Below are 21,802 nucleotides of genomic sequence, written 5' to 3'. Positions count from 1 at the left end.
ACAAGCTGGCTAGTGTTTGTTTCAGTTCCTCTTCGGTGAGTCATGGGTAGCATGTCCCTGCCTCATCAGATTGTTGTGAGGATGTATTTATGTGTCTTTGATGGCTTCTGATATTACAGTGATGCAAGGTATAACAGCGCTCTCGTGCAGTCACGTGAAAATAATACGTTATGTCTGTACCCATGAAAGTTAGAAATGGAAGACTATCAAATTAACTGCTGTAGTTTAGGTTCTTTTAAACTTCAGTCAAATAGCATGTGCCTCTTCTCCAAGTCTCTAGGCTTTTCTCTGGTAAGGCTAGTAGACTATCAGGGTAGCTGCACACCTAAGCAGTGAGAGGTTGCTTGTGGTTTTCTGTTTGTGTGTGTTTTTTATTTTAAGTTGCTTTAACCCCCTAATAAATGGCAAGATATGCTGTCTTTAGAAAATACACTTTCTCAACTACGTGAGTTAGGCTTCTAGCATAATGATAATCACTGTAGTCAATCGGTCTGCTTCTAATAATCTCCATAGCAACTACATTCAGTAAAAAGTGAAAATAACTGATTCATGCAGTTCTGTGCCAAATGATACATGTGAGCAATGAACTATCTGTTTGAAATGTCACATCCAGCTAAATGATGCATACTCTGCTGGCAGTCCTTTCCATTGCTTCTCTTAAGAAGCAAGGAAATGGGAGCTAGTTTTTGTTTACAGTACTATTTGTTAAGAGAAATGGACTTTTAAATGTCAGTGTTGGTGTCCATCTCTTTCTCCAGAATATTCAAACAAAACCAGGAAGGCTTGGTAGCAAGTAATTTGCTTTTTATTTCATTCCTGTCTGCATGTGGACAGTGACATTTTAAAGCTGGTTATGCCACTGCAAATGCTTTGTTTTGGTTTAGCTTGAACCTGCTCCTAACTAAACTTTATTTTTTTAAAAAAGAAGTGGATTGCGCAGGTGAGGATCATAGCTTCTTAAATGTCATTATTTCTGCATCTCTAGTTCTTTTGTCTACTTTGGGTTTTGGCTTAACAGTTGCATGTGTCCCCGATAAGTTTTAGGAGTAGTAATTAGAAACAACATGTATAATATGTGTTCTCTTCCTCCCACGCGGTTTTATCCTGTTCTCTGACAGCTGCTCCTGCAGTTACTCATTCCACCTGAAAGGCTGAAATGCAGAATCGCTTTGGAGCGGAAAGTGAGCAAAATGTCAGGGATTGCCTCAGAGGAGCCTTCTCTGAAATGGCTGGGATGCTTCTTGCCTTTCACATGCATACTTTAGGTTTGATTTTTCAGAGGTGCTGAGCGCCTGCATTTCCTGCTGACTGCAGCCAGCCTTTCTTCTTTCAAAATCGCACCTCTTTTAAATGCCTCTATTCCTTAGCTTTTTAAGCTAGCTTTCAAAGCTGGCCTGAGGGCACAAAAACTTAACTTGAAGATTATGTTATAGACCCCTGTGGTGGGGGTAATGGTGGGAGAGTTAGCACCTCTGGATGCGTGCCCTGTAGAGTTGCTGTTTGTACCCAGCTTCTAAAAGAACGGCTTTGCAATTAAATCCGTGCTTTAAATTCAGCGCCAAAATAGAATTTGGAAAGATTTGTTGTGTAAGGTGTTCTTCTGGGAGATGTAGTAAGTGCTTGGCAATCCTGCGTGTAGAGGTGTTTATTTTCTGGTTTTAAATGTGACTCTTTCCCTTTAAGCTTTTTTCTTTTCCACTGATCTTTGGGAACATCTTATTTCACACTTAACTCTACTTTTTTGTATGTATTTTGCAGGAATCCCTTGAAGCCCGCCCTGGGAATGGACAGCTACCTCCATTTCTGGAGGAGAGTAGTGCCAACTGAAGAAGCCTTCAAGGCAAGTCGACAAGTGTGCTGATAAGTCTCAGAAGAGTACAGGAAAGGGGCGACCTTCCAGGCCATCAGCCATGCCTTTCGGGCTGAAACTGCGACGGACCAGACGCTACAACGTCTTGAGCAAGAACTGCTTTGTGACAAGGATCCGTCTGCTGGACAACAATGTGATCGAGTGCACCCTCTCTGTGGAGAGCACGGGGCAGGAGTGCTTGGAAGCTGTCGCTCAGAGGCTGGAATTACGTGAGGTAAGAGTAACCCGGGAAAGACCATCTGTCACTGTATAATTTGACACATTTTTAGCTCGGGCAGTCTGTTCGTTTGAATCATGTTATTCTCGGAGCTGGCCAGATATGATCAGCAGCTGGAGCTTGGACAAACATGTTCTGGTTGCATGAAAACCGAAGGCAGAACGGCACTCGGGGTTTTGTGCTGTTGCTCATTCATCATAGCTTTGAGAGTTCTTTGTAATACGAAGATGAGGTTTGTTCTTTTCTTAGAAAGCGACGGGTGTTACTTTCTGAGCCGGGATGCCAAGGGCCAAGTTACAGTAACTTTTATCTGACCATAACCCTGGTTTCACCAGCACTGCTGGCTGAATTATGCCAGTGGGAAGGAGACCACCGGCTTTTTAACATCCACCTTCATATAAATATATTCTTGGTAGTAACATCTTGAAAGAGGCAACAGTTGTGTTAATAGCAGGAACAATTAGTAACAGTTTGAGGATGGTGGGGTTTTTTCTTCCTTTTGTTTAACTGAAATATTTCACATCTGAAAGTCTGAAAGGCTTCTCTTACATTCTTAATGCTTCTGAAAAGGCTGAAGAAACCCAGTCTTACTTTATTAGTCTGAAATCCTTTATTTTCTACTTGTTGCTGTAGAGTTTAGTGTTTCAGTGTGGAGACCCTTTTAGAAATCTCTCTCCAATGTGCACGGGACAAATGAACTGTCTTTTCTTACTTACCTTCCGTGGACTCCTTACACATATCCTGCATGCTTCTAGGCTTTTGCAAATCACAAACTGAAAACCATTGCCTGGAAATTGCTGCGTTATCATCTGGCTATCCTGGCTGACACTTTCTGTAAGCACAGCTGGGAAACTTTAATAATCATGCAGTGTCTTACATTTGTTGGTCCATGGCCCTTTGTAACAGTGGCAACTGGAAGGTAGCATACAAATAACTAGTGCAGATGAAAACAAAACAAAACCTCCTTTTTGTACATCAATAATGATAAAGAATGAGAGAAGAATCTCACTGTGTGTGTGTGCAGAACAGTCAGGACAATATGCAGGCAGGAATAGGGCAGAGTCAGAGTATTGCATAGTGATTTTTCATACGGATTTTGGTAGAATCATCTTCCCCCTCCCCTTCTGGAGATGAAGATTTCCCAGTACTTACTTTTTTTCTTTTTTTTTTTTTTCTTTCTTTCTGTTGATGATGCTTTAAGGTGTCCTTACAGAGAGGTTAGGTCCTTCTCTTTCCTTCCATTGCAGAAAGGACTGAAATGAATGAAGTGATTCTCCTCGTATTCCTTCTGGGCTTATCTAATTGGTGCAGCAGAAGTCTGGGGCTTAATGATTCTCTCTGGAGGTCCACCTGTGTTTCTGAACAATAGCCATGTCAGTGGGTTAGCATTCTTTTCCAGAAAGAATTTTGTGATTTCAGAATGTGTTTTGTTCCACTTTGGAACAAAGCCTGAAGTTTCTAAATTTTCCAGAGAAAAGAGATTGGACAGTGGAGTAGCAAAAGAAGTTGCTTTGGTCAGTGTTCAATTTCATAGGGCTTTTTCTGTACTTTGGTTTTTTTCAATTTCAGAATTATTTGTATCATGCCAAAAGAAGTATGTCAGCACAAAAAGTTTGTGTTTCAAGATAAATATTTTAACACAGAAGAGAATGCTTTGATGTTGTTGGAACACTTTCCCCTTCTTTCATCACCCTCCCCACTTTTTTTCTAAACAAAGTTTTGGCAACGTTGAACCAATTTTGTAAAGTTCAGATTTCAACAGTACAGCATTTTTTGACAGAAGTTGGTTTTTTTTAGTCTCTCTTTCTGATTGATTCTGGTAGCATCCATTGCTGCTTTAAATGTTTAGGAGAGAAAAGAATTACTGACCTCTTTCAACTCTGAGACAGTCTTCCTCTATCCTTTTCTGCTATATATATTGGAGCTAGCATAGCTAGAATAATTGGAGCTAGCAAGATTGGAGGTGCCTGGTGCTGGGTGCTGTCCTTTCCCTCAGACCCAAAAAGTCTTCCTCCCCTCTAGTCTTCCTGTCATGGTCTGTAGGGAAACAAGGGCAATGCAGTTTTTGGTGACTGTCCCCTTCACTCTCTAGTCTTACCACTATTTTTGAACTTGCTGGCCGATCAAATTCTACAGAAGGGGTAAAAATACTTTGACAAAGCTCAGATTTCTGTAAGATTTGTGCAACTGGAGAGCTGAGTAGAGGAGAGAAGCCCATTAAGTGTACCGAGAAGAAAATCCTTGGAAGTGTTCGTACTGGAGAGAGACCTTTTAAATTCCCTAAATGCAGCAAAAACTTCAGCTGGAATATTTCTAAGCCTTTTCTTAGTGATCCTGATCAGCAAACTATCATGTGCAAGTAAGGAAGAAACTAAGTTTCATTAAATTCCACGCTCACAAAACAGTACTAGCATCCTGTTTGCCGCTCCCATGCAGTCTCAGGTAAGAATATGTGTTTTCTTAAAAGTAAAGATCAATTTTTGTTTGATACTTTAGTTTGGTCTTAAGTTTAAATAAATCCCAGGTGTAACTTTTACCTTTGTGTTAGGAATACATCCATGTTTCAATCAAGCCGATTTCTTAGAAATAAACAAAAAACCTGTCTAAACCCCCCCTGCTAAAAAGCAAAGTTGAGATGACTGTATGTATTGTTGTGAAGGTCTGTCGATCATTATACTACACATGACTGAAAAACAGTATCTAATGGATTATGCATATTTCTATTTGATCTCTGGGGAATGCAGCTCCCTCCCTGACTGACTCAGAGTTCAGGAATAGGTCAGTAGAAAGTGTAGCCATATAACTACTGTAAAATCTGGTTTTATCCTTTTCAGCAAAGCTTTTGACAAAGCATGAGGTCTTCTAGTTGAACAGTTACTGGGTCCAATAAAACAAGCTCTTATGCCATCATTATGTAAAAAGTGAAGACGAGAAGAGGGGAGGAAGGGAAAGAGGAGAAACAAGGTCAGAAATGTTGTTTTATAATCTTGTATGTATGTGCACAGATTAAAAAAAGGGATTTTTTTTTTTTCCCCAATATAATGGCATTTTTCCCTTCAAGTGAGACTAATTGAACCTGCTTGAAACAAGAGTAATCTCTACAAATTTGCTGTGAGACTTCATGTCTCTTTTCTCCTTTTTGTTCTCCTTAATTCACTTTATAAAATGGTAAGAAGTTTAAAGATGGAATTTTCTGATGTATTGTATGGTGGAGGGTTGGGTGGGTGATAGAGGGCAAGAAGGTCCTTTCCAACCAAAATTACTCTTCCGAGCTGAATTTCACAATGGTATCTCCAGCACTACCATGCTGCAAAACCCAAACCAAAATGGGAGGATGGCGGGTCAAGCACTGCAGGTGGGTGCTGACCACTGTGCAGGGGTGGCCATTTGCTGCCATTCTGACCTTTTTTTTTGTGCCCTAGAAGGTGTCCCCTCCTTGTACCTGTGTTTGGCAGCCAGGTTGCCTCAAAGTTTGGCTTGGTTTGACTCATCTTGCCAGCAAAGTTGGGATGGAATTCAGGCAGCGCTTAGACAGGAGACCTTCTAGGAACAATTGGCTGCTATAAATGATGCCTTCCTCTCTGGGAGAGTGCCCCGGGACACGGGGTTTAATGCTTTTTGCCTGGAGGAGCTGGAACTCTGCCTCTTCCTCAAGGATAAATATTTAGTTGGCCGCTTAACCAGATGCTTTAATAAACACCAAGCCTGTCTCATTGGATCCTTTTGAATGAGATTGGCTGGTTTAGTAAGCGTCTGTCACCTCCTGTTGTTGACAATGCTACTCTTTTTGCCCGACATAAAGGCAGGGGGTAGTTCTAGACTTGGGAATATAGCTAAGTCCAACTTTCAAATGAATACGTTGCCTCCTGAACTGGCAGCTGTAATTGTAGTCTTTTTTGAAGACTTCTCAGCACAGGTTTTGTATATCCAGTTTTCTGGCTCCCCGTATGTGGAGGATTGCCTTTCCATGTAGTGTCGTTGGGGCATGCAGGTGCTCTGGTTCTTGTCCGCTGCTTTAGCAGAGGACTGCAGTTCCTGGAGGAGCGTAAGCCAGTTTCAATTATGTAAACTCTCTTCTAACAGAGCATTTCGTGCATTTGCAAATTAGGCAGAGTAAAACCACTAGCAACTGAAGGTCTTTGTCTGCAGAATGGATGTGTGTGCATACGTTCAGCATTATGAAAAGCTTTCCTTCAGTGTGTATCAGCAGTCTGTCAGCTGTGGCTGGAAGAAAGATTTTTTTTTTTTTTTTTTTTTATTTTTTATTTTTCTTTTAGAAGTGAAAGCATCATTCGCTTTCTTTGCCCCTTTGACTGCTGATGTACCTGCTAGAGCAGCCCATGTTCAGAGGCTGCCAGGTGTAGGTGTAGATATTTACTCCATGTCAGTGGCTCACTTTGTAGAGAGAGACAAACAGACCAACTTTTGGAATCAACCTAGTTTTCAAACAGCTGCTGCTTATAGAGAAAAAGATCCAATTTTTATATCCCCTCATCTAATTTGTATGGTGTCTGTATTATAAAAATGTTTTTTGGGCTGGAGTGTATGGCAGCACACGACTCGGGTTCTGTAAGGCCTTCTGGACAGTCATATGCCTGGTCTTATCTTACTGAACTCGGTCGTCCAGCCATTTCCAATCCCTCATTCCTCCGTTCCTGTTTGGGGAATTACTACTGTTCCTAGGGGAGAGGGCGTCTCTTCAGACAATTGCAGTAGTGGCAATAGAAGTTCTTCCCCACTGTGGGTTGTTAAAAAATGCTAACGTTTTCAAGTAGTAAAGTTCCTGGCGACAGCGAGCTGATACTTGGATAACTGTTTGTTGTCTCTCCAAAGTGCATGTGTTTCTGACTTGAGCTCTGGTCTGCAGTCCCTGTGCTTCATCCGCAATTGCTCCATCCTCTCCAGGCTGCTTTCCAGGAAAACAGTCGTCTTTTAGTTGTGTGAGATGCACGGTCGGTCCGCTGTGTCTGCTGTAGTCTAGAAGCTTAAATGCTGCCTTCTCTTCACTTATTCTTGGAAGTGATTCAGGATTCTGGATTTGGTACTTGAAGAGCCTTTCTACTGTAGCAAATCTAAATTTTTTGTTGTCTCCTTTCCCCTGTTCAAAGGGGAGAGGCTATGCTCATTTGAGCTGTTTAATTGCAATACCCTTAATCCCTTGAATAACTCTTTTAGACTTCAGACCCCAAATCATCTTAGTTGCTAGATGTCTTACAAGTACTTAGCACTGCAAATTTAAAGTCCTAGATGATGTGAATGTTTACTTTTTAAAATAATATGGAAGATCTGTTTTCATAGCTCTGCACTGTTTCTTGCTGAGGGTGAGCTACCCTGCAGTGATTTTCAAGAGTTTGTGCATTAAAGGATTTCCCTTATGAGGTGGTAAAATCACTGTGCTTTTTCGGCCTTCACATGAATTTCTTCCCTTTGCTGTCTCCACTGTCCCTCCCTCTTTCATTTTAATCTAATTACTGTCATGGTGAGCTCATCAGAAAGAACATTTTATCCAGTGATGACTACGGTGGGAGAGCAGACATGTATCAGTGAATTGTTAGTTTTAAGTTTATTCTGTTGGAGGATGCTAACTCCTTGATTTATTTGTGCACTGCATTGATTGATTTGTTGAAGATACCTTTAAATTCTAGAAGGAAACACTACATTGATTCTCTTCAAAGAAAGAACTAGCTTGCGTCACTGTACCTAAGCTTAAAGAGAAAGGACTGAGCAGTGTTCAAGCTATACTGCAGGTTTGCCAGGCTCAATTGAGGAATCAAGTTGAATTAGTTATGACCGTAGTTAAATGCTAGTTTGGATGTTCTCCAAAGTTGAAAATATGTACATAATGAGACCCTAAAGTAAATACACCTGCACCTCAATTAAGAGTTTTTGCATATAATTCTCTCTTGCGTGCCCTGTAAAATAGTTGGAGCAGCATTGCCCCTGCTGACTTGTTGTCATTTCTAAGCGTTTTAATTTTTCAATATTGCATTAGGTGTCCTTGTATTGTATGCTAAGTCATGGTTATGTGCAATGGTGTTTAAAGAAGTATCCTGATCAAAGTGAAATAGGCTGTAGATGGTGGATTTTGCAAAGTGTAATGGTGGCCATTTTTCTGCTACTTTTGAAGACGACTTATTTAAAAGCACATTTGGCCATCTGCGAAATCCAGTTGGTGAAATCTTGATGGCTGATTTATAGGCAAAACTTTTTGAACATATTATAAGTAATTTCAAATGAAAGCTTTATAAAACAACAAACAGGGTTTTTTCTATTCTTTGTCTCAATTATTTAAAATGTGGTGCTGTGTACAAAGAATTGTCACTGCCTGTGGAAGGATTGTTGTCCAGGTAAGTTAAGCTATAACAACAAAATAAGTATTTTATTTGTTTTAGGGTTAAGGTAATCTAGTGGAAACTACTGGAAAGTTTTCATTGAATATGGAGTCAGTTGGATTAAACACGAAGAAAATTTATTGAAATAAAATGAAATACATAGAAATAGGAATGATGCAGCTTTCAGATCCTAAATCTGCTTGGTGTCTACAAAAGTTTATTTCACAGTTTCTATTTCATTCATTGCAGTGTTAGTACAGAGTAGTATTTTATATTGAAGGCGTTGCTGGAAATCTCCAGATACTGTCAGCTGAAATACTGAATAAAAAGATGTTGATACAAACTTCACAGTTAGGGCTACAGTCAGATTTTCAAGCAACTGATGTTGCTTTGCTAGATAGTTTCTTTGCTAAACATAAAACCCTTTTCTTTGCCTTCAGCTCTGTAGTCGTAGTACTTGCTGTTATTTATAGTATGTATTTGCCTGCAGTAGTAGATCAGTGTGTTTAATACAGTAGTGATTTAAGGGCTTTTCGATAGAATCCTTCATGATGGGCTATTCCTTCAGCTGCTTATTACCAGTGTGTACTATTTGAAGCTCTAGTTCTGAACACTGTTCCTTGTTAATTACTCTCCACCAGCAACAGTTCTATGTGGCTTGTATAGGAGGTACTATAGCCATTGAGATTTATACAGGATGGGAAATTGCTGAGGTTTTCAGTTTGGTATTTCTGTAAGAGCCTAGAGCAAACAACTTGTGTGTGTGATGCACATTTTAAGTGTAATACTTCTCCATCATAAAACCTTGTTGAGTGCATTTTAAAAAATAAGTAAACATGTTCTGTATTGGGTAAACGGTAGATATATTTTCACATATGCGTGTGGGTTTGCATTCTTTTTTATAGTTGGAAGGGTTCTTGTTCTTTGACTGCAGTGGGCCTGATACAAAGTCTCATGAAGCCTTTGTGCTTTGATTCAGACTTAGTGTTTGCTTTCTGTTCACAAGGCAGAGGTGTAAAAGAAAACAAAGACTCAGACACTTTCTGTAAATAATTTATGTTACCTGTGCCATCTCAGATAGATCTCTTTAATATGCATTAGGGAGAGATAGCAAGGGGCAGATAGTACTCCATGAAGCATATTACATTGCAGTATTAATTTCTCATTGTCTTCAAGATTGTCCTAAAAATTAAAAAGGACAGTAAAAAAGAAACTATTCTGATTTTGCATATGGAAAAAATTGCACAATGCCATCTGTTCTTATTTGCATTTGTGTCATTGATTGTGATCTATCTGAAAAAGGTAAACTGACACTATTTTGTTTCTTTGTCTAGACACACTACTTCGGCCTTTGGTTTCTCAGCAAGAGCCAGCAAACCCGCTGGGTTGAACTGGAAAAGCCTCTGAAGAAGCAGCTGGACAAATTTGCCAATGAGCCTTTGCTTTTCTTTGGGGTAATGTTCTATGTGCCCAGTGTTTCCCGACTGCAGCAGGAGGTAACAAGGTATGTGATTTCCCTCTGTTCACACTATTGTGATATAACTGGGAGGGAACGGACAGTTGCTCTCTTGCTGGCATTCAATATTTGCTCAGGTATCACCTGGTTCTTTACTTTCCTGATGATCGCTCAAATGGGGGAAAGTGAGAGAAGTCACCACTTGTTTATATGTGCTTGGAAAAAGAAAAGAAAAAAAAGCAGTATTGGTGAATGATTATACATGACCAACTGCAGAAACAAAAAGGGAATAATAGATACATGTTTAAAAACCTGACATAAATTTTAAAAGGGACCATGATGGCCATACTCTTTTTCTGTAACTTTCTACTGATTAAAAGGAAGCCATAGGCAAAGGACCTCTATATAGAGTTTTAGATTATTATTTTTATGTCTACCTCTGTTTTGCTGAAAGTGAACTTTGGCATCTTTTCTGGGATGGGTTTTGCCCATCCCACTCCTGATTTTTCCCCTTATGCTTCACAAAAGGATTAAAATTGTTAGAGGGCATTAGTACTTTAATTATGATCAAGGTGCACCTTTGCAAACAACTTCAGCGGGAATTACTCTTTTATTCAGAGCCCTGTGCTGCAGTTGTAATAATGCAACTGTTTTGAGGGGCTATTCTTGTAAACCACATCACTGTGTGGTTTTTGCACATCTGTGCTGTATTTAAATTAAAAAAAAAAAAGAGGAAAAAAAGCCCATGTCACCCAAAAAGGGGTGGGCTTGTTTTCTTTTTAACCAAAATTAGTTCATTTATCTGGTCTAGAGTAAAGTTGCATCAACACTGCTAGAGGTAAAGCCTGGAATAAGTGAGTGAGAGCTACAGAGTGGGAGAAGCCTTTCCACTGAAAATAACGTTCTGTTGCTGCAAACCTGAAATTCACCATGTGATCATCATGTCAAAAAAAGATGTATAAATAGTGGAGAAAGAGTAGCTTTAATTCTAGAAGGTGTGCAAGATGTGAAGTGTTTTTTATACTGCAGATTGTGTATTTTAAAGTATTTTTTTCTTAGCGTTGAACTGGAGAATCGACTTTGGTAGGATGCAAAAGATTTAATTTTTAAAATGGCAGCTGTCAAGAAGTCCCTTGACTACTGTATATGCAGAACTCTTGCCAAACGGTGGATCGAAAGCATTACAAAACTTAAATTTCCCTGGGAATAGACTGAACATCGATGCTTGTCTGTGTGTTCCTGCTTTGTACACATTGGGAGAGGGAAGCCTCATAGCTTTTCCTTCAGAATTATTTAACATGCAGTCAGAATGTCTGAAATGTTCTGTTGCTCACTTTTGTCAGCCCAGTCCTGGCCTAGTTGTGCGCAAGGAAGCATTGTAGCTACTTGGATGCTATTATCTCTTCAAGCTGCAGCCTGCAGTGCTGATTGCTCATTCATGGCTCACCTGCAGAGGTGTATTTGCTCATTCTGCCCAGGTTGGTAATAACAAAACATTTCAGTGACAATTGAACTTCACAGCACTCTCAGCTGGAGGGGCTGCTGAATTGTTTTTCTTTCTGAAGTGATTGATAATGTAAGCTGCAGAGTCTTACAAGTGCCTCTTAATGTTTCTTTAAATGTCTGTAGCTTACTAATGGATCTCAGATACAGAATAGCCTGTTAGGAGATGGTTTTATTTTTTTTTCTGTGTGTGTGTTTGAAGTGGAATTGCTTCACTGTAGATGCTGGCAGCAAACCTTCAACTGCAATTCTAGGTTGATGCAGCAAATCTCATGTTTGAAGCAATGAGTGGTGGGGACATGGAGGACTCTTCTGAAATGAATGGCGGAGAAAGGCTTAGTCCAAAGTGTGATTAGATGGACAGATGGCGATTTTTTTGTAGGTTTTTTTGGCTTTGTTTGCTCTTGGTAAACTGACTAAACATTTGTTTTGAAATTGAGACTGGCTGCTTTTAGGATTAGGCTTGATCATGATATGATTACCTGTGATGGTGAGGTAGGCACTAGACTCACCCACTCAGTGCATATGTATTTGACTTATATTTATGTACAAATGACAAATCTGTCTTAAACCCAAAACTCGTGATCAGACATTTTATCTCCTCCTGGGAAGCTGCAGAACCACCACAAGTAAACCCAACCCCAAAGCAAAACCATCAGCCAAAGGCTGTAGCTGCAAAGGTTGTGACAGCACTGCTAGCAGTGAACCTGTTACCTCTGTAACCTTCTCTTGGTGGAAACATCTCCAGCCCTGAGCTTACTTGTCCGTGTTTGGAGCTGTCTGCTCAGAGCAGGGTCAACTAGAGGAGATTGCTCTAGGACTGCCCCCCATTGGGTTTTGAATATCTCCATGGATGGAGAGACTCCACGGCTTTTTTGGGAAACCTGTTCCAGTGTTCAATCCCCCTTTCAATAAAGAAGGGGGTTTTATGTTCAGAAGGAATCTCTTGTGTTTCAGTTTGTGCCCAAATGACCTTATCATTTCAAAGGTGTGGATGGGTATGGAGTGACTGAGTGGGTGAATGGGTTACCTGGGTTAGCCACGTAACTGGTTATTGAGGACTTGTAGAGCTGCAGGCGCCTGTCATATAAACGTAAGCACAGCCATGATTAATGTGGGATGCCTGTAGTTAATTTGTAAGAGGTATTTCTGATAATATGAAAAAGAAGGGCCTGTGGGATCCTTGGGAAAGAAAATGAAAAGCCAAGACTGCCAGAGCAGTTTGTTCAGCTAACAGCTCTTTGAAGTCAGTCTCTGAGGCCTGCAAGAAAAAATGAGGCAAGGAGTACTCTGGGGGGACACATTAATCATTTTCGTAGATCAGATCTGACTCTGTGGCTTGCAGTTCTTCACTTCTTTTTTTTTTTTTTTTTTTTTTTACAAAATTGATGCTTGCTTAAAGATGCAAACATTAGCGGTGTGGGGTTTTTTTGCTCCTGAGACAAAGTTAAATGGAGCATTGGGACAGGGTAAGAAGCAGCTGCAGGACATTGTCAATCTTGTTTGGTTTGTGATTTTGAGTGCAAAAGGTGAAGCTTCTCAGGACAGCCGTGTTTCTTGACCTGTGACAGAAGCATCCTGCGGATGTCCTAGGGAAATGTTGGAAAGCAGCCCCCAGTTGTGGAGTACCTGTCTCTTCTTTCTGGTAATGACAATGAAATAAATGTTATTGCTATGCCTTCCTTTCAACGTAATACCATTGTGCTCTTGGCATTGGGCCCTCTCCTAAGGAGATCTATTTCCTACCCTCTAGTCCTTTTATTTCCCTACTCTTTCTACTCTCTTTCTTTTGTCTTGGGTTGAGACTCTTATTTGTACATAGCCCCTGATCTTAATCCTGACTCCTCCAAGATTTCAGTGATTCCAGCATCTCCCCCACCTCTAGTCCTAACATTCTACCTGTACCCAGTCCCACAAACGTCTTCCAGGAGGAATTATGAATTACAGCCCCATTATAATTTCTTAAGGTGTCAGTAGGAGTTTCACCATGTTGTAATTGCTATAATTTGAAATTTTCTAGAAGAATTTGTGATAAACGAAGTTAAAAAAAAAAACCAACCAACCAACCAAAACAACCCTCTCCAGGCCTGATGGCAGCTACAGCCGGAGCCATTTGGGTAGGAGTATGGGGGCTGGCACATTAGCAAAAGGCATTTTTCATGGGAGGCTACTTAAACAACCTCTTTTTAGTCATCCAGCTGTTCTCAGAGTAAGCAGCCATTGCAGGTGGAGATGCTGTGCAAGCTTTTGGCATATTTAAAGCACCTGGGATCTGCATACTGTCTGATATAAAGCAGTCTTTGTGATGCCCTGTAGAGTAGATATTTGCATATATTAGAAATATAAATCTACGTTTTGTTTTCTACTAACTCCTCAGAGGGGAGGCATCCTTTCAACCCATTCATTTTAAAAAAATAAGTCTTTGTACAGTGTCTAAAGTAAACAAGCTTGCTTTCACTGTGCTCTTGTTCCAAAAACAGAGAACCCACACACTTTCATGGCTTTTTGAAAATGTGGGTGCGATGCTGCTCTCTGCACAAGTATCAGACAATCCATGGCCTTCTTTTTTCTTGCAGTTCTAAGCGAAAACTGAAGTTATGTTTTGTTCCCCACAGCATCTTCACACGTGATACTGCTGTGCCTCCTGTGAAGGAACGAAGGTGTGCTTTCATCTGGTTTTCTTTTTTTCTGTCTTGGAAGAAGCTTTCATTATCTTACTATGTGGTCTGCACCCAGTAATATCCGATGGTGTTTGTGCTGTTGCAGGCTGGGGCATAATCCTGCAAAAGGAGAGCAGTTCCTTGTTTGGGTGCCTCCAGTGGGGCTGGGTCCCCATGGTGCTGTGCACGGTAGGCCTGGTAGGCACGACTCCATAGGGAGGGACATATTCCAGCATCTGCACTGGGCTGCATTGGGCTTCTGCCCCAAGTTCAGCTGTCAGCTCTTCATTTTTCCTGCAGAACGTGCTGTACAGCTTTCCTGTGAAAGAAAACACAGAGTGTTTGGAATGGGATAGCTGCACCTGCAAAGTGTGGGAATGAACGTGTTTGCAGGTGGAAAATTAGAGCCTGTGGCTGCCAGGCCTCTTTTCTGGAGGCCCTGTGAAAAATCAGCCTCAAACTTAGGCTTCTTTAACTAAGTGAACATTTATTTCCTCTGATGTTTTGCTGCCTTACCCTTTTCTTCACCATTTCTTGTAGCTGTTTTTTTCTGTTTGTCTTTTAAGGAAATATTTCTTCTTCACAATTCCCTGCCTTTCCCTTTCTTTATTTTCCTTCAAGTGTTAGGTGAAGAACTTTTAAACAGATGTTCTTCTAAAACATACAGAGCTACAGACTCTTAGGACTCTTACGAATTTTTAAATCATGTGAGGATAAAGTAGGGGGAAAAAAATTGTGTTTGACTGCTTCATATTTACAGGGGAAAATGTTCTGGCAAATCTCCTTTTTTCAATAAATGGTAGACTTTTCCTTCCCCTCAAAAAAGTTCTCTAAATGTCTCGCCTACTTGAGCTTATCTTTGCTTTTAGTCTGCTTTGCTTTACTCTTTTTTTCTGAGCAAGCTAAAGTTTCACATCCTCCTGTGTTGCTAGCTTTTAATACAAGTCCAATCAGCTGGAGTTTTATACCAGTCACTGATGTCTTTACATGGTGTTTTTAATTGCTGTGTTAAGGCAGGATATCACATATCCTCCTGTGCCAGCCTGGTTTTGTGGCAAGCTCGGTGATGTGGAACTCTTCTGGCTGTTAAGGTTGTAAGGTACATGAGGCTGCTTTGCTTTTCATGCTTGGTCACACCTGCAGCTTGTGGCTGCCTGAGAAGTCTCTGTGTGTACCTTTGAGTTCATGGTAGTTGATTTGACCACTGTGGTGGCTTCATTGTCCAAAATTTTGTATATCACAGTGTGTCAGAAAAAACAGCAAGATGTGTACCATCTGATTTTTTTCAGCACTGTGCTTGCCTGAAGTGACGGGTTGTGACAGGTTGTGCTTGTTAATACACCTCTGGTAGACCCATAGGATTTTTGTTATGCCAGTGGTTCTTAAAAATTCAGCAACACTAAAAAACCCAACTTCCTGTGAAAGTACAGAGAAAGATCATGCAGGATGGAAGAAGGAGAGAGATGTGTGGTTAAATTGGATTGGTTGGCAAATGAGCAAGAACTGAGTGATATATAGCAAGTGGGAAGATGGAGTATTTAAAAAACAGAAGGCCAGAGCTTGGTCTGTCACACCTGGAGATTTAAGTCAGGATTTCATCATTCAGTATTACTGGTGTAACTGAGCGGAAAATTCAGGTGGCGGATGAGTAACTGGCTTGCCCAAATTTGTCTCTTCTCAAGAACCTTCATCATTTTGTGTTTATGATGTACTTCCCAGCACATGTTTTAAGAGCATGCCTGCTCTCTTGGAAAGATAGTATCCAGGAGCAGGCTATGTAGCTTCCAGAGAAGTAAAGGCGACAAGTTTCTCATTGCCCTCTTTTCTGGGAAATGTCATGGCTACTGTGCCTCTGCCAATCGCTGTGCCTTGCTTATGGAGCAGCTCTGCCCACACCATGCAGGAAAGGCCATGACATATAGCCCTCTCTTGGCCCTAGAAAGAGTTGTGTGGCTTGCCCAACTGGGAAGATGATGCACATCTTCATGAAGAAGCAAGACCATTCTCTTCAACGCAAATATGATATTAATGATCCGAACAGTCCTGTGTTTTTAACTATTTCCAGTCAAAAAGTCTCTGTCAGTTCTCTTTGTCTATTTCTTATATTGGGCTGGATCCTTCTCCTTTCTTCTAACAGAGTATTTCCAACTTTATGATTATATATATTTTATATATCTCATATTTCTCTCTTACAGAAAGCTATACGTCAATGGACTGTATAGATTAGGGATGGATCTTCTGGAAAGCACTACTGAGGAAAAGGATCTGGGAGTCCTGGTGGGTAGCAAACTTTCCATGAGCCAGCAATGTGCCCTTGTTGCCAAGAGGGCCAGTGGGATCCTGGGCTGCATAGGGAAGAGTGTGGCCAGTAGGTCGAGGGAGGTCATTCTCCCCCTCTACTCTGCACTGGTGAGGCCACAACTGGAATACTATGCCTAGTTCTGGGCTCCTCAGTTCAAGAGAGACAGGGAATTACTGGAGAGAGTCCAACGTAGGGCAACTAAGATGATTAGGGATTGGAGCATCTCCCTTATGAGGAAAGGCTCAAAGAGCTGGGGCTCTTTAGCCTGGAGAAGAGAAGGCTGAGGGGAGACCTTATGTATGTTTACAAGTACCTAAAGGGTGGGTTGAAGGATGATGGAGCTGGACTCTTTTCAGTGGTTTCCAGCAATACGATGAGGGGCAGCAGGCACAAGCTGGAACATAGGAAGTTCCGTTTAAATATAAGGAGAAACTTCTTTACGGTGAGGGTGACAGAGCCATGGAACAGGCTGCCCAGGGAGGTTGTGGAGTCCCCTTCTCTGGAGATTTTCAAGACCCGCCTTCATGCAGTCCTGAGTAATGTGCTCTAGGAAATCCTGCTTTAGCAGGGGAGTTGGGCTAGATGATCTCTAGAGGTCCCTTCCAACTCTGACAATTCCGTGATTCCGTGTAATTTTAAATTATTCACATGAATTAAGACAATCACTGCTATACATGGAAGTCGTATCAAAGGAACAGAAAAGAACAGGATGTTCTGTCAGAATGGCAGACCTTAGAAATGGAAGATAATTTTATCCCATGAATCCTCTCAAACCTTTTGTTCTCAGTTCTGAATAATTTTTACAGGGGAATGGTGGGGGAATAACTGTGAAGTGGCATGGGGTGCCAACTGACCTATATGTGGTGGTACCAATCCTTTCTTTTTTAACTGAAGAATTAATATGCAGTGTTGTAGGTAGGTGCTGTGTTGTGAAACACAGTAAAAGAAGAGTTAGGACAAGTACCAATGTACATGTCTTATCCATGAGAATGTTCCTGAGACATTGTGGTGGGGTCTCCCAGAGGAAGCAGCGGGAACTTTGGAGCTCAAATTTTATAAATCGATGGGAAGCTAAGAAATTTCTGCTGCAACAGAATCCTAATTTGGTTTAGTCTGCAGTTGCCAGCCTGCCTGACCCTACAGGTCCCAGTCCTGATCATGGTCCCGGTGCTGATCATCTTATGACTGGAACTGCAGTGTATCTTCCAAGGCTGGGAGAAAGGCAAGCTCTGGGATTCATGGCTAGGTGGAGGAAGTCATGAAACCCCGGGGAATTCTAAGTCCCAGCTCTCTTCTGTTGGACAAGGCTGTGGATGGTAATGTCGGCCATTTTTGTCTTCTCTCCCACCTCTTCCCCCTTTCTTCCAGCTGTAGGAACTTGGAACTAAACAGCAATGCTCTCAGCCACCCCAGCTACTGTCTAGGAGCCTGTGTAGCCCAGGCAGGGGAGCAGCTCTGGAACTGCTCGCAAGCTGGATGAGTCTTAAGAGCCCTGGGTGGCCACCCAGGCTTAGACAGTCTGGGGTATTTGCATTTTGGTGCGCCTTTGATGGTTTTATTGTTTTGTTTTAATTATTAAACTTTTTTAATATTAGTGGCTACTGCAGCATAAAAAACACACATTAGGCTTGTAGCTTGCCTTGTCGTAAACAAGCTGATACTTAATTAGCTTTCATGTTGTTTTTAGAGGACAGCAACAACAAATAATGTGCAGTATTTGCTTGGGTCGTCTTATGTTCATATTATTGCAGCATATGCATTGTTTTGCTTTTCAGTAATATTCCTGAGTTGGTTCTTTTTGGATCTGTATTTTAGTGGATGTTTAAACTTTGACTTAAAAATAAGAACTCCTTCAAGGCAAACTTTAGATTCAACATTAATTCCCTGTTTATAAAATAATTTGCTGAGGAGGGCAAACCCATCTCCCAGCTGACTTTCTTTAGTGAATGGGGAGCTTGTTCTCTGTGTGTTGCTTATTGAAAGCTGAGCTCTTTGTGCCAGATATTTTAAGAAACTGTTGACGCTTAGATCTAATCTATTACATTATACTGTGCTTTCAGAACAGAAAGTGAATATGTTTTCATGTGTATGGTTGGGCAGTACATATGTAGCAATTCTAAAAAATAGTGTTGCATAACTATAAATACAGTGTTGGATACTTCAGCCTGCATTCATGTTTTAGTGTGCTTTGAAGGCAGTGGCTGTGATGGTTAGAAATGTTGCAAGAGGAACGTCTTCGCATTAGGCAGTATCATATTTACATCTGATCATGAGGAAATAATACTTATTTTATGTTCTGGGGCTTAGTCACGTGTTCTTACATATCACCGTCCTGATGGAACTATGTATGTTTAGTTTTAGTAGAACAGATACTTCTGGAGTACTCCAGACTTTTTAATTGGGCCCTTTTAAATGGCAGTAAAGGTTACATTTTGAGTTTCTGCTCTTCTCATAGGATAAAGATGCCTTTACACACAGTGCCAGAGCCTCTTCTCTGGTCTTAGGCAGACCAGCTTAAATCCTTCCATGCCAGTCATGGCGGTAGAGGCGTTTGAGCTTGGGAAAAGGCACTTTGTATCGTCCTTTCCTGTCCACCTGGGCACGTGTGCTGTTGGAGACACTTGCTGAACCTGTGCGTTGGTTGGGTGACCTGAGCTTGCATTGAATGCTGAGCAGCTCTTGCTGACTCCTGCTTAGGGGGTGAAGAACACGGATGGCTTTTACCATTGTTGGGAACCATAAATTATTCAGAATTTTTTGAAAAGTTCTGCACCTGGGTAGAATGATGTAACATAAGGATCACTGAGTCCAACTCCCTGCTCTTTTCAGGACTTCCTAAAACTAAACCATATGACTAAGAGCTTTGTCCAGGTGCTCCTTGAACTCTGACACGCTTGGTACAATGACCACTTCCCTGGGGAGCCTGTTGCAGTGACTGACCACCCTCTTAGTGAAGAACCATTTCCTAATGTCCAGTCTGAACTTCCCCTGACGTAGCTTCATTCCATTTCCTCGTGTCCTATCGTTGGTCACCAGAGGAAGCGACTGTTTATGATTAGGATGTGGCTGTAAACCACCATGTTAAAAATGTGTCTTGAATTGCATAGAGCAGTCAAGATTGAACGTTAATTCCAGAAGGAAGAGATGAAGGTCCATGAAACTGTTTGAACCTGGTACTTAAGACATTTTATGGTCCTTAAAGAGAAGGAAATAAATGAAGCATTTTGAAAGTTGCTTTGGAGATCTAACCAACTTCTGATGCAGGAGAGAGTCTTCTGCCTTCCTACAAGTAAACAAAAGCCTTTAGAGTAGCCTATATCTTTATTCTTTGATATCTCACAGTTGAAATGGTGCTGAGGCTAGAAATCTGGCCTTCTGTTTTTGTCAGTGAAGAGCTTGCTTTGTATATGAAGCTGTGTGCTTGGATGAGTCACACCTACTGCTTCTTGTTTCTCAGCCCCCAAGGAAGCTGTCCTCACTGCTGCTGGCGATAAACACTTGTGTTATATGGATAACTTGGAGCATCAGTTCTCTTTTATTTAAATGCTGCCCTTCTTGGCCCTTGGCTTTTCCCTGTTAGATTTCCAGTGTCACACACACATACGGTTGCATATTCTTAGCTATATTGTTAACGGTACCCATTTCATGTGTGTGTGTTTATGGAAAACTGGTTGATAGTCTGCTTGTATGATCTGAACATGTCCCCCTGCTACTGTTTTGTGTTTGTAGCAGGTAATCTTAAATAGTGCCAAAAAGTGATTTTAAATCTTGCTGTAATTGGCAGTAGAAAAACCTCCTGAAAACTGAACTTAATTTTTGGAATGAAGTGGAAAGTTGCATCCTGCTTTCTTTGAACTGCAGACTGTCTCAGGTGAGAGGGTGAGCGTATGGATAGCGAGCTGCTTACACAGCTGAAGGATTTGTCAGAAGTTGTATTTAACAATATGGCCCAGCTAGATCTACTCACACTTGAAGACTCTAGGTATTGGTCTTCAGCCTAGGTATTTACTCTCAAGGACTGTCAGGCTTAAGATAGAATATAGAGATACAAAATGACAAACAAAAAACAGACTTTGTTTTATTATAGTTAACAGAAATAATATTCTGTAGACTTGAAATTCAGGTCTAGTATTTCCTGACAGACAGGAGCATGCTGCCATCACCACGATGGACAAGGGGGTTCCCTGCTGCCTTCGTTGCCTTTTCTCTGAAGCAAATACTGAGCTTCGGTCAGGAGGTTTCTATAAACTTAGTGAAGAAGCTTCTGCTGTGGTGGCTGTTAGAATGACTCTCAATAGGATCAGTTTTGATGGATTTTGTTCCCCGAGGGTTTTTAATGTATTGTCTTCTTAAACCAGACAGACACAACTAAAAGCATGTAGAGGGATTTTTTCCTTTCCTGTAAGGCAGAATTGCTCCTTTCATTTAGTCTTCATGACATTCAGCATTGCATGAAGAGAAAAGATAACTTGAACTGAATTAAGTGTCACTAAATCTGGGGACGAAGTAGCTTTTTTATTTCTTGGTGCACATACACAAACAGTAAACTTCTTTAAAGCTAAGATACCTCTTTTTAAAAGAACTTTTCTCTTTGTTTCATTTACTACTGGCATCAGGAAGAGATTACAGTAGTTGATGAGGTTTTCCTGTACCTTAAAAATGAAACAGCAGCAGAGGCGGGAGGATGTAGTTCCTTGGCTTTGCTATGCAGCAGTTACAACATTTCAAAAATTTGTAAGGACTATATCGTTTTCAAATGGGAATGCTACTGCATGCTGGAAAACTGGCAGTGTTTCAGGGCATCTGTTACGTTGTCTTTTCAGTGTTTCCAGTGGTCTCAAACTCCATCAAAGGGCTTGATTCTGAGCTGCTGGGTGGTGTTAGTCATGTTTTCCGTTGGGATTGGCCACAGGTAAGAACACTTAGGGTCTTGGAAGCACTTGGTTAAGTGTGATAGTGGATGCAGTTCAGTTTTGTGGGTGTGTTGTTACATCAGTATAAATGTTGTATATACAGGCATCCCTCTGAACTGGTAGGTTGCACAGAGCAGAGGACTTGGTTTGCAGCAGCATGGAAGAGATGTAAGAAGCAATTTGCTAGCCTAAAAATAGCCCATATTTTAATACACTTTAATGAAAATAAACAAGCTTACAGAGTTCTGGTATCAAACAAGTGACATGCTGGTACTTGAACTGTCTTCTTTTCCTTCCTTAATTGAGGAGAAGAAAGGGAAAAAGAAAATAAAGTCTTGGTGCCCATAAACTAGAAAGAACATTTGCATAAAATGAGACAGTTTCAAGTAAAGGCTAAATGATGCTTGGTTACCTCTGAAAGAGGAACAGATTATCGTCCACGTCACTTGCTATTTCCCTACCAAGGCCCTGCCCAACTTTTCAGAGCTTGGTTCTGACCTGCTACGTTACTAAGCAAAGCTTTTTTGGGAGAAGGCATTGCACATGTTT

At 41.0% G+C, this 21,802-nt stretch overlaps 1 protein-coding gene across 1 annotated transcript in view; it reads left to right on the top strand.

The window, feature by feature from the left end:
- Window positions 1-1,910: 1,910 nt before the first annotated feature.
- PTPN14 (protein tyrosine phosphatase non-receptor type 14) overlaps window positions 1,911-21,802 on the top strand; it is a 72,023-nt gene continuing 52,131 nt past the window's right edge. Inside the window, exons 1-2 of the mRNA XM_074167942.1 lie at window positions 1,911-2,084; window positions 9,754-9,923. Coding sequence (XP_074024043.1) covers window positions 1,911-2,084; window positions 9,754-9,923 — 344 coding nt within the window. The remainder of the gene's footprint in view (window positions 2,085-9,753; window positions 9,924-21,802) is intronic.

This window comes from Numenius arquata, chromosome 2 (assembly GCF_964106895.1).
Source record: "Numenius arquata chromosome 2, bNumArq3.hap1.1, whole genome shotgun sequence".
In the NCBI taxonomy this organism is placed as follows: Eukaryota; Metazoa; Chordata; class Aves; order Charadriiformes; family Scolopacidae; genus Numenius; species Numenius arquata.
This window is presented reverse-complemented; position numbering and strand designations above follow the sequence as displayed.